Source organism: Monopterus albus, unplaced genomic scaffold (assembly GCF_001952655.1).
Source record: "Monopterus albus unplaced genomic scaffold, M_albus_1.0 scaffold18.1, whole genome shotgun sequence".
Lineage (NCBI taxonomy): Eukaryota > Metazoa > Chordata > Actinopteri > Synbranchiformes > Synbranchidae > Monopterus > Monopterus albus.
The window spans coordinates 711,127-725,878 of NW_018127898.1; the positions used below are offsets into that span (position 1 = coordinate 711,127).

Sequence of the window (14,752 nt, forward strand, 5' to 3'; positions counted from 1 at the left end):
CCCCCCACCGACTCACAGCCCTCTGTCCTCTTAAGAAAACTACAGGCCGACCTAAAAGACATTGGGTTTTACATTCCCTCCCCATGTGTTCAGTCTGACAGCATCTCAACGCTAATGAAGACTTTGACAGGACGCCTTCTTTATTTAGTAGTACTTTGGGTTTGGTTTTGCATCATGACTGCAATCTCTGTGTGCTCTGAATGCAAAAGGAATTCATATCTATCAAAGAAAGGCAAACTTTGTAAATCTCCTAATTGGGTATGACTGCACTGTTTAGAGGCACAATGACCTGTCTCTCTAGCTGATAAAACATCCCATTGTTCTCCCCAGCCTGGCGACAAATACATCTAATACCCCATCAATCTCAGCCTGTTAGCCGACAACTGCTTTTATAGTCTATTTGGTGGGATCAAACGCTACAGTAATGTATTAGCATGTCCTTGATATTTCAAAAAAAGCTACCACAGTGGGTTTCAGATCCCTTTCTGAGGCAGCTTCGATCTTGTTGAATGGCAAATCAATCAACATGCCGTAATACAAGTCTGTATTTATATGATGAATAAAATCAAAGGCTAATATTTCTTTCTTTTTTTTTACTGATTTGTGAACATGCTTCCTGTCTTAACCTGCCTCGAACCCTCCCTTATTCATATCTGAGGAGATAAGCTGTGAAAGTTGTTTTTCCTTATAATGTTGTGAAAAGGAAGCATCCAAAACCCACTGCACTATGGGTACATTAAATTACATGATGTGCATATAGATCTACATAATTTGAAAAGCATTTCCTCTCTAGGCCTCAATTGTCTACCCTACATGGTTAAAAGTCAGCCAAAGTTCATTTTGCTGGGGAGTCAGATGTAGCTGAATCATAACAATCACGATCCACAGGATGGTAATTTACAGTGCCTGGCTACAATGCATTTAACTGTTTCACCTCAGAAGGACTTACAAACATCAGGCTCCTCGTCGGAGCCGTCTGGGCAGTCCTTCTCCCGGTCACAGCGCCAACCCTTAGAGATGCATGTCACGCCGTCTTTACACACAAACTGTTTTGGGCTGCAGGTCTTTGGGGCTGAAAACAGACAAGGAAAAAGCAAATTAATTAAAAGATTTCTTTAAAAAAAAGCAGCTCAATGAACTTTATTCCTGAGGTCTCATTAGCAAGCTGGGTCTGTTATCTTCAGAGTCAATAGTGGCCCTCACTGGCCTTAATTAGGTTCTAGAAAGTTGCTGCTTGATGGTGGGGACAGAGAATGGCTATAGAAGAACCAGAACACACAATCATGTATGCTTGAAAAGGCTTTGCATAAACTTTGTGCACCTAAATACCCAGGTCAGTGGTTCCCAGGCCATTTGCAGTGATGCAACACATCTAGTGGGTATCAAAGCACATCTTGTTTAGCAAACTGCCCCCTATCATCGATTCCTTTCCTTTTCTTTTCCTTCTAAAAAAGAGGGGGAGAAAACTGTCCACTCGAGCCACAGCTAAATAGGGGAGCGTATTCAAACCATCACTAATTCAAGTCCTCTCAGAATGGCACACAAACACAGCACAGATATACACACAAGCAACAAAGCTGAGTCATGTGGGGACATTCACGGAAGGCTGGTTGAATGGAGCTTGATACAACAATTTACTGCTGAGTGGTGACTGTTGTCAGGGAATAAAATGAAAGGCAGTGCACTAAACTATTTCACCATATGACTAAAAAAAAAGAACACAATAGCCTTCGTATGCCCGGGATATACCCAGGTACACTACACTGTGCACACAGCACTTGGGGTTTCACAAAATGTAAAAGCTGGCTTAGGCCTAATATTCAGCTGTCACTGAAAAGTACAGGAAAGCAGCTGTCAATCAATATGTGAACGTGCTATTGACATGGCAGGTTGGCAAGCTAGCGATTACAGTGTTAGCTGAGACAGCCTATGTGAAAAAGAAGGTCAAGAAATGGGAGTTTTGAAGAGAAGGAAGAAAAGAAACCAACACAATTGGATTCAGATCATAACATTATATTGGTGTGACTTTCAGCAGATGGAGAAAGTTGACAGAGAAGAGGGATTTACAATCAGACCCCGATTTAGTATTTCACTTTAAAGTTAAAATGAATACACGTTCTTTTGGCTTAATGTGAGGTTGTTTTTGTACTATTAGTGCACCTGCTTCCACACAGGAACTGTATACTCTGGAGGTGTGGAAGACTTAAAATAATATGTAGCCATATACACAGTATCTGACCAGAAAGTGTTGCTTTAATCAGACATCATTTTACCAGATGACCTATGAAGAGAGAAACATGCAATCTCAAACTACGGCTGAGGATGGGTCATGTTAAATAAATGTTTTTACCAGGCTTCTGAGCTAATGTTTCTCTTTGTAAGGTTTTCTTACACACACACACACACACACACACACACACACACACACACACCATTTCTTTCTGTTATCATTGTAATTATTGTATGTTGAATATCACTAGTCTGGGGTTATTCTCGCCACCTCACCTCACGGAATCCCTCCACCCACTTCAGCCTTCTGACAGCCGATCATTTACATTTTTTTATGTTAACACCTGCATTGTACAGACACAGATTAGTTTAAGTCAGCTGCTTAGAGTCAGAATATAAGGCCGTGGCTGGAAATGGTGATGTTATGTTAGCCTCTGAATTCTTCTAGCATATAGCATGACTAACAGGACAGGGGGAAGCATGGGATAGAAGAGGGCTGGATGATGGGATGAAACAGAATAAACAGAATGACTGTATTTACATTTGAAGCTCGTCTCCAAATCCAGCAATGAAGGGGAATCTTGAAATAAATACCATGAATTCAACCTGACATATTGCTGCACACAGTCACACACTCCCCACTTAGCGTGTATACCTATGTGTGTGTATGTGTGTGGGCAAGTTTGTGGGTGTGTATGTAGAGGAGTCTTTTCCTCTCACAAAAGTCACAAGGTTTTGAATTATGCATGAAATGCAACCAAGCGTGTGTTAAAGTGTTTCCTGTTTGCTCCTCTTCCCTTCTTCTGTGGTGCATGCCAGTGTGTTTATGTGTTTGCTTGCTTAGAGGTATCAGTACCAGCCGTAGCAGGTAGATAGATGTGGTGTGTCGATTGTTTATTTAGACGCTGACATGCTGGAACCTGAGGTGCTGTTAACTCTGCTTCAAATAATGGCTGTGGGAGGAGTGCACACACCCGCCTCAGTCTCAACCTTAAGATGCTGCTGACAGAAAGATTTTAGGAAGCATTGTGTTGTTGAGTCTGAGGCGGGCGTGTAGAGGAAGTAGGTCAGGAGGTTAGCTAGCCAACAGTGAAGCCGTGTAATGATAAAAGCTACCGTGGCACCAGCCGGTAGAGGTAAGAAAAGAGAGCGTAGACCAAGGCCATGTTCAGACCTGCCGTTAAAAGTCTGGCTCAGGTCATCTAATTACAAATCAACTTAACACCACACAAACAGCATGTTTAAAATTGTGAATACTGCTTAATATTTATATTTAAAGTCCCTTTTTGGCCTTCTTCCTCTCTTTGCACACTGCTTCCCATCATTGTTTTTTTTTGTCCTTTGTGTGATTTTCACCTGTACAAATAGATATAATTCAAACACTTAAATTTCAGGAAGCCCAAAAGACCCTGGTGACAGAGAGGCAAGATAAAGTCAACAAGCATCTACATTACAAAATTCTTTTCTGTATTTAACCACAATTTTGTGAGCAGAATTTACTGCTCAGACACTGAACGCATGTATGCTGAAGGCAACACCTTTTTTTTTTTTGGAAAGCATTTCTTAATTTTTCACATCTGTATTAATTGATACTGTTAGAACTATTAATCTACTTTACAGTGAGTGTAAGAACATTGTGGAAGATTAGCGGTTCGATTCCCGGCTTGCCCAGGCCACATGTCGACATGTACTTGAGCAGGATACTGAACCCCCAGTTGCTCCCGGTGATGTCACCGGTGTGTGAATGACCACATAGTGTGAAAGTGCTTTGAGTGTGCTGTAATGCATAGAAAAGCGCCATACAAGTATAAGACCATTCCTCTTCCCCGACTCTACTATTATCTATAATACAGGTTAAAGACTCATGTTTTAAAAAGATGAATGAATAATCTGACCTACAGTTAACACCAATGCAATTAATTTAACTAGATGGTGAATCAGAAGTAAGCTCAATCTAAAAATATAATAAATACAGTGTCTTCAGAAAGTATTCAAACAACCTTGTTTATACACACTATGTATATTTGATTAAAAAAATTGATACAATCAAGTCTTTAGTCTTTAATAAATTAGCAAAAATGTCTAAAAACACTTCACTGTTAGAGGGGTTTGAAGACTTTCTAAAGCCTTATGTTTGCACACCAGCGGTATAACTGAAAAGTGTCACATTCGTGCTCCTTTTTCCATATGAAAACCTAAAGTAGCAACACAACAACTTCTTTGTCCTTTTTGTCTAGCTTGAGTAGACAGGCTCATCTGATGGATGTTGACTTTATTGCTTTGAGCTGATGGTATAGAAACACTGCAGAAGTAATGTGGCAGGTTTATTTGTATGTCAAGTGAGGCAAGAGGTCTCTGGAGCCCATTTTAACACTAGCTGTGAATGCAATCTGTGTCTGACACAATCTGGTCCATATCTGGTTAAAAATACTGCATCCGGGTTTAAACGGAGTCAACAATTACTTTACACCAGCAAAAGTTATCTTTTGTTTTAGAGGTCTTTTTCAGGGTTTTGCAACTTGGTGCACTATACAACAAGCCTCATCTGTGTTAATCTTTGGTTTGAGAAGGAAATGAACAGGATGATGCAGAGTAAGAGGGTATTATAGGTGGACATGATACAGGATGGAAAGAACAAACAAACGAGTGAGAGCAAATGGAGAGGTGGGAGTGAAGTTCAAGTCAAAGGGGGGCAGGGCTCTCACAGCTGGATTCAAGCCTGAAGATCTGAGAACAGACCAGGCTGGGATACTGAGATGGGATAGAGGAATGTCACACATGCTATCAATAAGCTGCCCATGTGTTTACCAGAGTGAAGGCTGCATGAAAATGCTTTGAGTCATTCCCATTTGGGCCTGATTACAAATGCACTGCCCTCTTCCCCTGTTGCTGTCTGCTGATCTTCCAAGATGAGCTGCATGGGAGGAAAGTCCTCCCTTAGGAAAACACAAGCCTTGCCCCGGCCACAGCCCCACTTCCTCTGGCACCCATAGCAGAGCTATAAATAAGTTGGAGGCTTGTCCTCTGAGATCAACTACAAACCTCCAACAGACACTGAGACTCATCGTACACCACTCAACAGAGGTCAAGACAAAGGCGGACTTAAAGTGCTGTCAACAGTGGCGCAGACAGGAAGCTTGAAGTGTGCAATCCAGACTTCAAACCCAGTTGTGTAGGGTATCGCACAGGGAGCCCTTCATTTAACTAGGGAGCCACAATTCAAATGCCCTTGAGCAAAATCACTTGTACCAGCTGTAGGGCTGATGTTCTATAACTTAGCAATCCATCCAACAAGTGTAGCGATAGTGGACCAGAGTGGTCAACAGATCAGCAGGAGGGCATTGCCATCTCTAGAGCCACATTACAAGCCCAGCTAAACAAGCTAACTGAATCCTCTGTTACATGAACATTATGGATGATGATTACCTTCATGTTACACAAATCTCATATAGATCCACTATGAAATTACAGAGCTGGGTTTTCCCTTGACTTTAGGTTAAGAACACATACACCTTGCACATGTCACTGAGACTATTAGAAAGGACAGAGAAGGAACACTATGACATAATCATCTTCCTTTCTTACACATAAACAGAAAAAAATATCTCCCTCAGGCTAAATGTGCTCTGAACTGAGGAGGTGATCTTTTAAAGCTTCTGGAGCATTGCAACCGGTGCTGATTCATCCAAGACTATTGAAAATAATAAAGCTGGCAGGCTGCACAAATGCACCAAAATGCACAAAGAAGTTATTTGAAACGCTTGCAGTGACTTTTACAATGTCTGCTGAGGAAATAAACACCAAGTTTAGTCTAGTGAAGATAAGAAGTACTCATAATAATAAAACACTTCAGCAGTTTCTCAAGGGGAGGCTACGATTGTGCTATCCCAAATGCTCCTCGCTGCTAGACATGACAAAGCTTTATTATGTTTCCAAATATTTGAGAGAGGAAGGTTTATGTGAGGGAGGGATAAACAACTTGAAGTATATGTAATCAGCTCTGACAATGAAGCCCACTAGCAAAACCTTGATATGCACTTTACCTTTACAAAGAGCTGCAGGCAGTTTAACAGTGACTCATCGCTAAACATCCTGGCAAAATGCAACAGGATAAAACACCAGAAATGCTGGAGGAAATCAGTGATAAATAACCCTGACACTCCGTGAAAAATGTGAAGCAAGAAGTGTGTTTTTAAAATTTGGTGTTCAGCTGTGCTACAAACCCCTGCGGACAATGCCCTGATCGACTTACTTTTGCAATTTAGACCCATAATGAAAGAGCAAACAGCTACAGAAGAGAAGACGTGAGAGGGGGCAGGGGTCTATTTTGTTGACCTTTGGGTCAACCTGACGGGGGGTTCTACTAGGGGCCAAAAATGAGAGAAGAGCCTCCACAGCCCACTACAGCATGAACACCTGTCATATTACAAAGCAGAGAAAAAGATGTTCTGGCTGCGTTTCTTAAATAAACCGTTCTCACAGAGTTTGGAGTAGCCTTGGCAGTGGACAAGCCACTAGTGAATGAAGAGTGATTATAAGAGAAATCAAATATTCAGTGATTGAACCATATTTTTATGAGATGTTCTGTGAGCTTCTACAGCCGCCTGCATTTTTATAAGTCCATGCAAGCGTATGTTAAGCATGCATTTAAAGCTGAGGAGAAATGACATCAGGAACGTGTTCCTGTCTGGTGAGAGCTGCAAGTAAAACAAGGCTCCGTCACACAGGACGACACAGTCGTGTCTGTGACAGGTTAGGTCTGAACACCAAGTCAGTCAGCACAAGCCTTAGTGGCACTGAGAAGCAGAACATATCAGATGATGCGGAGTAATCAAATTTGAACATAATTAAGAGCTATTTGGATAGCTCGCTGAGATTTCACCATGTTCCACCTCCGTCTGGTAATCAACCATGACGTTATTTGCACTAGATTCAGTGTAGGAGCTCATAAGAACGAGGCTGTGGCCTCCTTCACTTCCACATAAGGATTAAGTGAAATTCAGCAGCGGAGAGGGGACGAAGCAGAAAACCACAAGGTGTGAGCTGACATTATCACTTTAAGTCAGTTTAGGCCAGTCCCTTTGCCACAGTGGTACCAGAGCGCACGCTATACGAGGCTGCACTGGGGGAAAAAATGACAATTAAGGCTACTTAGCATGCTGGCGGGGAAAACATAATAAAGAAGATTAGATCAAATTCTTTATTGCCTTTTCATAAGACCAGTACAAGTTTCAAGTCTCAGTGAGAAGAATTAGCTCCATGAAAAGACACTAGAATGTGCAGAAGGTTCTTTCATATTTGCTTTCCAAGGGTTGAAGCAACCTTAATGAATCACTGATCTTCTCAATATAGTTACACGAACTGACGTCTGAAGTTTCTGCCATTACAAAATCTCTGCACGCCACTGTGGGAAGAATTATTGGAAATATGTTTACTAAGGGACAGTAACACCTAGAGACCCATAGTATAATTACTATACGTCTTGTATGCGTAGAATTAGAATAGATACTGTATGTTCTCTACTAAATGCATTTTTCTGATTGTGTGAAGCTGACACCCATCCTGTTCTTATGAGCAGTCAGACTGTAGATGTGTAGAAATGATTGTGATCACACCCCATTCTACGACACAGAACTTACCATGACTGTTAAGTCTGAATGTATAAATGACCCTGCCTCTCTGAGAATTCTCCTCATGCAACCATAGTATAATTAAACTTTTATATTATTCACATAAGTGGCCTCGATCTGCTTTGTCTGTTGTTTGATAATCCTAACAACCACGATGGACATGATCCTACGTGACAGTTCAGAGTACTCACTGTTAAAAAAAAAAAAAAAGTCCAGCCTTTTGGGAGATCCAGCTGTTCACTTTCTGGGGAAGAAGAGTGAATCCATACTGCTCTGTATGGATTTGTCTATTAAACAGAAGGCTACACCCAGCAGCTGGCTAACTTCAGGAACCAGCCTGGCTCTGTCCGTACAAAATCCACCAGCCAGCACCTCTAAAGCTGCTGATCGTATTGTAAAGCCTAGATAAAAATCATAAAAGTGACGTTCACTTGTGACAATTACCTTGCTGAACAAAACATGTAAGTGTCATAAACTGTTTTGTCACAGAGTTTAATATTAGATAATCCAAAAGCCTATGGACAAATCCCAAAGGCTTTTCGTCAGAGGAAACAGGGTGATGCCAACTTCCTTGTTGGCCTACAAAAACACACTCTATTTAGCAGACAGATATAAAACTGATATCGATCTTATCATGCTGCACTGTTCCTTCAGTACATTCAGTAATCACAATAGCCAGTTCAGCCAATTCAACAACATCATCATAAAATTCCAAAAAATAATGTTCAGGGACATTCGCAACAAATGTTAACTTTGATTATGGTGTGTGTGGGCTATTGATAGTAGAGCAAACAGCGCCCATTCTTCTCAGAAGCACACAATGCACATAATCAGAAAAACCACACTGCCCATATACCTGAGCACAGGAAAACCTCCAGACTAAATGTGAAGATGAAATGCCTGAAAACAGTGCACAATGGATCGAATTATATTCACAGAGATTTGCTGGATGTGATATCACCTAAAAATATTTGTCATAATACTGTACCTCTTTTTTTTTGCTTTGGAAGAAGCACTGTTTTATAAACAAGAAATGACAATTTCTACCTTGAGCTATAATTGAAACTCAATATTTGCATCAGGCAACTACTGTAATATAATGTCTGGGATTTAGTCCATTAATGATCTGGGGAAGAAAATAAGGGAAACAGATTCAATCTTATCCAGCAAAAATATGTTCCATGGCCTCCACTGTGCATTACTGTAAGAGTGGCCTGTCAAATCATGGTCACAACTTGATATACAAGTCATCAACACAAACAGTCCTTTCAGACTGACACAGAGGAGCGAGTTAAACCAGTGTTTGCTGTTGGTGTGAAGGGGTCAGCCTGAAGCTGACACTGCCTGGATTCAGCATAAAAGAGAAAACAGAGGTTCCTGCCCCATGAGGTCCATTAAGTGTATTATATTTAGCTTCAAATTAAAGATGGATGTTAAACTATTTTTTAAAGTCCGGTACAAAAATATTACAAGGAAGATAAACCCTGTTAAACTCACAAAGTTACACACAGTGACGTGTAGAGAACTGCTAACGCGAGGCTTGTGTGAATACGGCAGCACCAGGTTTTTAAATCATGACTGTTCTAAACTGTCAAACGTGGGCTGAATGAGTGCTCACTGTCCCACGTCGTCCAGAGAGCAATGACAATTCAGCTGCATTAGGACCTTTCCTGTGTTTTTGCAAGAAAAAATGCAACGTCGGCCATCGAGTCTAAGCACTGCCACACCAGAAGCAGAAGGCCGGTGAACGTGAAAGCCAGCATCACTAGTTTCTTTAGGTACGTAAAACTTTCTCTCTCTCTCTCTCTATATCAAAGTGTATGGGCTGAATATTGAGGTTCTTTCCATATAAAACTAAAGTGAGGTGTAAATGTTAAATACTGGCTTTCTTTACAATTAGATTTACAATGAGTTCATCAACACAGCTACAGGAAAAATACTGAATCCCCAGTTGCTCCCGGTGATGTCACCGGTGTGTGAATGCGTGAGTGCTTGGGAGTGCGAATGGGTGAATGGTCGAATAGTCAAATAATGTGAAAGCGCTTTGAGTGTGCTGTAAAAGCATAGAAAGGCGCTATACAAGTATAAGACCATAAGACCATTCTTCATGGTGTTCTGCATTCTGTTTGGACAGGTTTAAACCTGCTATAATCAATATTTTTATACTGACAACTGATCACATGGCTCTATGCCTATAAAGGGATGATTCATTTTCGGCTTTTGTTTTGGGCTTTTCTTGCTACTGATACTGTTTTATGGCCTCCTCTGCTGTAGCTTTTGTAGATTTCATATGTTGTATGTGTTTGTTTTTGCCTGAAACATATGATGCTGCTGTCTTGACCAGGGCTCCCTTGTAAACGAGGTGTCTAACCTCCTTGGAATTATCCCCGAGTACTGGTTAAATAAATAAAACATAAAAGTTATATCCACCAGCAGGTTTATGCTCATGGTTTTTCACCAGGTCTTTTGAGACCAAGTTCTGTCTCCAAACCTTAAATAGCTCCATCTAGATACTGTATCTTAATCAGTGGGTCACAACTCTAAAGTAGGTCACAGTGCTGTTCCGACAAGCTTGCCCACATGTACCCGGAGCACTTTGGCTAAAATAAACGTCAGCTTTTAAAAGTCTTCAGCACTGTGTTCAGTCAGCTATGAAATAAATCTCTCTTGTATAAACACATTTAATTTCTGAGAATTGAATTGAATTTCTGTCTGTTCATTGTGAAGCTAGAGCCAGGAGAGAATGAAACAAGTGGAAATAGCCAAAAAAGGCTCACTAATTAAGACATTTCATTTGCTTAATCCATACCAAAACCAAAGTGTAAAAACAAAAAGTTTATGTTTTACTGGTGGTTTTATTAGTGGGACTGTTCCTGGGCTGGGAGCAGTGACTCCCTATATTGTCTGTCTTAGAGATGCTGGCACGTGGTGTTTGATACCATGAAAGTAGCTGTTTCTCATCTTTAACCTCTAGAGTCCTGAGCTTTGGAAACCCAAGCTGTGCGGTCCTCATATGAGGACGCAGGGACTCTAGAGGTTAAGCTAAACTAAGCTCCTGGCAAACTACATACTGAAAAGACAGATTTAAAAGCACCATCCATGTTCTCATATAAGTCTTTCCAAGAAAGTAAATAAGACCATCTTCCAAAATATCAAACTATTCCTTCAAGACTCAAAATATTATCATAATAATAATTATCATAATATTACCAGTGTACAGTATTGTGACTATTTTCAGGACCTCGCTGTGAATATTATAAAGGATTATTACAAAGATTTCAGGGATGATGGAGTTGTATTGCCAATTGTATTGTGTAATCTTAAAGCTGCAGTACTCCAACTTCTTTTCAGCTGCTAGACGGTCTACTGAGACTCAAAAGAAAGTGACACCCAAAACTGCGCCTAAACGCTCTTTGCCCCTCCCATCACGTCCTGTTTCCTAGCAATGACTACAGATGCCTGCTTGTGACAAACTATATGACATTAAGTCTCAAGTCCAAAGCTAGTGTTAAACCGACTAATAAGTAAATTTATCATTCCAGTGGCACACTGGTTACAGCTAATGTCGCACAAGCTCAACTTACTCCCAAATTAAAATCATATTAATTCAATACAAAGGGAAAATCATGATCATACTAGGTTGCTAATGTTGCAAAAACAAGCATATTTGCTTTAGATGCTAATATATCCAGAAGAGGAACGCTACATCTAAATCAAATCTGAGTCCTTTGGCTGCTTTTAACCCTCTGCATCTCAAAAATACAAACCTATGTTAACCTTGGTTTTCTGATCTACTCTTTCTCTGTGCAAAAGACAGCCCCACAGCACTTCTTATAACCTTTGCCAGGTGGCAGAGGGGGGGGTTGATTTACGAACTCCCGGTTTGAAAACACAGGGTAGAAACCTGGAATAACAACTGAAGTGCTGTAGGGGGCAGAGAGACATGGACGTCGTGTCCCATTTTCATGTAACTCATCCGACAATGTGTAAAATCTTAGTTAATGCACCTTTAAGCCTTGCGGTAGCTGGAAGTCTATTGCTACAGTAGGCCTACAGCCATAAACCATCATCGTAATGATACAGCTGATTTTTTTCTTCGGCTCCCTGTTGTTTTTCCTCAGGAAAAGCTGCTGACCAGAGAACTGGATTTTATATGTGCTTAGTTATGCAGCCGCTTTTCAGCATGTCAGTGACTGGATCTCTACCATCTAACAGTGTTTATATATATTGTGTCTATTTACATTAACTCTTCCTGTACATGTTTAAAAGTTGCTTGTGCTACATCAGGTCAACAGCAACAGGGAACCTAACAAATGTGCTCCGTTTCCCAGTTGTCGGTTAACAGCACAGTGGGAACCTTTTGGCCTTTTGGATGTCATTGTGATGGCGGTAGATCCAAACTGCTGGTCCGGTTCTGAGTCCTTCACCAAATGTTACAACAGAGAAGTCCACAAGGACAACGGAGCCAGGGGTAGAGAATAACTGGATGGTGAGTTAATTAAGAAGGAAGAAGTCTGTGCTACTTTTATTAACAAGAACGTGGTTTAAATGAACAAGTTTAACATAAAACTGGGGGGAAATAAGGAAACATGAAATGAGGAACCGGGGTTTTCAGAAAGAGAAGTCTGGCTCCCAAAAACATTAAAATACACATCTGCATGATACAAATGGATTAAGAAATTATTCTAAAAATTAACTGACCAGATCTCAAGCACACTTCTCCATATTTTTTTTCCCACTGAATTATGTTTATCACTAAAAGCCTTTGGCAAAGTTCTGTCCTTTTCTGACCAGCCATCTCTTTTTTGCAGTGACATTACTTTCATGGAGTGAGACTGTATTCTTTCATTAGGGCCTTTTCCACCAGGGGCCCAATTAGCAGCATTTTCTGAACAATCTGTAAGTGTTAGCAGGGGTCTCCTCAGTAAAAGACAAAGATCCATTTAGACCCAATTAAACTCCAGGTCTGTTGGTGGCCCAGGGCCTTTGCTCTGGCTACAGGAGACAGTGACAGAAAATCTTTAGCGGTGTAGAAAGTAGAAAAAGATGTGGAAGACAAGCCTGGAAAAAAAACAAAACGTTTGTACTGTTATATATGGTTCACATAGTCATAAAAATCAAAGAGGTTAAAAAAGCATTGTAGCTTGTGGGGTAACGCACTGTCTAGTCTAGCTTCCTATACATGGCGTGTGTGAATTTACCTGGTTACTTTACTGTATATACAAAGGCAGCCAGTAAAAACCCAGTTATTTGGCAAATCTCACAGTCAATCTAACTGATTATTATATGACCCATGTCAACCACAAACAAATCTCAGTATATTTGCTCAAGATGCTCTGTCAATCATGGCAAGTCTCTGCATCCCTACAGCTAAAGCCGAGGTTTAGCCATCTCCGCCGGTGTGCTGCACAAGACTGACTCATCCAATCAGTGCGTTAGGACTCACATGGAAAAAAAATTTCACTATAACAATTACAGTGCACCAAGGCAAGAAACGTGGTGTTCTAAGACAGGCTTCCTCTGGTGTCGCTGCAGACTGATGAAGAGGGAGAAACTTGAGGTGATTGCAGTCTGTCTTCAAGGTGGTAATTTATGTGGATTAAGCAGCTCACAGCACTGGACTGCCAAGTGTGATGAGATGGCTTCAAAGGCAGAGGGAGGCATTTGTGGCTTGACGCTGAATCTCACAAAGAGTGGCTTGTGGTTTAAATCAGTCCTGCTGAGTGTCACATTTAAAAAAAAATATGATTAACTTCACAACAACTAGTGCCCTGTCTTCTTAGAAACATTTTTACAGTAAAATGCTGCTTTCCTTTCTTACCAAACACAAGAGCACCTGAGTGGGACTCTGAGGCTAAATAGTTTCCAGAAGTTGTTCGAGGTTGTGAAGATGTGTGTTCACAAGGTCGTGGGGCTTGTGGGTTTTGTCCTGCTTATCTTCCTACATACTTCCTGCACAATATGCCAATATTTCCTGTCTGGAACAGCCCAGGTGCTAAACTCACTACTAGTCATACTGGCGCGCAACAATTGCGCAGTAATGCTAGTCATTCCTATTTAAAAGCCGCACCACAGTCTCTTTGCAACAAGTGATAAAAACCACAGACACACTTAAATAAATACCAGTGTTGTTTGATTGAGGAGTAGCAGGACCTCTGTACTGACTGAGGCTCAGACACAGTTATATTACAGCTCCGCACAAGGGGACATTTTTAAGGTAAGACACTGATCACTGTCACAGAAGCAGCTCAAACTAATGCAGCCTAGATCCACCGCTGCTACTAAATTTTCTAAAAGAAGTGGGGCCTATGTCATCGCCGAATGTCGGTGTAAACGTGCATTCAGCGGAGGGCAGGAGAAAACCTGCGATGTCTGGTGTGACACTGCAATATTCACATGTGGCACTGGGACACCGACACAAAAGGTCCAGCCTCGGTCCCATCCCCTCCACGGTACTTTACTCATTGGAGCAGTCGTTCCTTCAGGGGGGAATCTCCTCTTATTAAATGCAGACACACGACACATTAAACAATCAGCATGAACGCGCTTTAGTGCATCGTTTTAACACAAACATCTGCCCTGCTTACCGTCAATAGCACTTGCTGAGGCGATTACTTCCAAACTGTGCAACAATCCCAAGAAAAGCAGCCCTGTTACCAGCATGTTGGCCGTGGTGCGCAACATTGTAACCTATTAGTCATCAATCGCCTCTTGGTCCTGTCAAGCCGGAGGTTGTAGACAGGCGACGATGTGTAACCGTGGCCAGGCGATGATGCTCCTCGCTGGAAAACCGCTTTCTGGGTGCGCAGTGAGGCTGCTGCTGTCTCTGCCCACTCGGATTTGTTTTTGTAGACTGTCGAGGGGGCGGGGGGGGGGGGATACTAATGAAGAAA

General features: G+C 41.4%; 1 protein-coding gene across 1 annotated transcript in view; it reads right to left on the reverse strand.

Annotated features, from left to right (window-relative positions):
• LOC109956302 (low-density lipoprotein receptor-related protein 1-like) overlaps window positions 1-14,736 on the reverse strand; it is an 86,488-nt gene extending 71,752 nt beyond the window's left edge. Inside the window, exons 1-2 of the mRNA XM_020593298.1 lie at window positions 14,447-14,736; window positions 950-1,072 (exon numbers count right to left, since the gene is read on the reverse strand). Coding sequence (XP_020448954.1) covers window positions 950-1,072; window positions 14,447-14,543 — 220 coding nt within the window. The 5' untranslated portion in view covers window positions 14,544-14,736. The remainder of the gene's footprint in view (window positions 1-949; window positions 1,073-14,446) is intronic.
• Window positions 14,737-14,752: the final 16 nt, after the last annotated feature.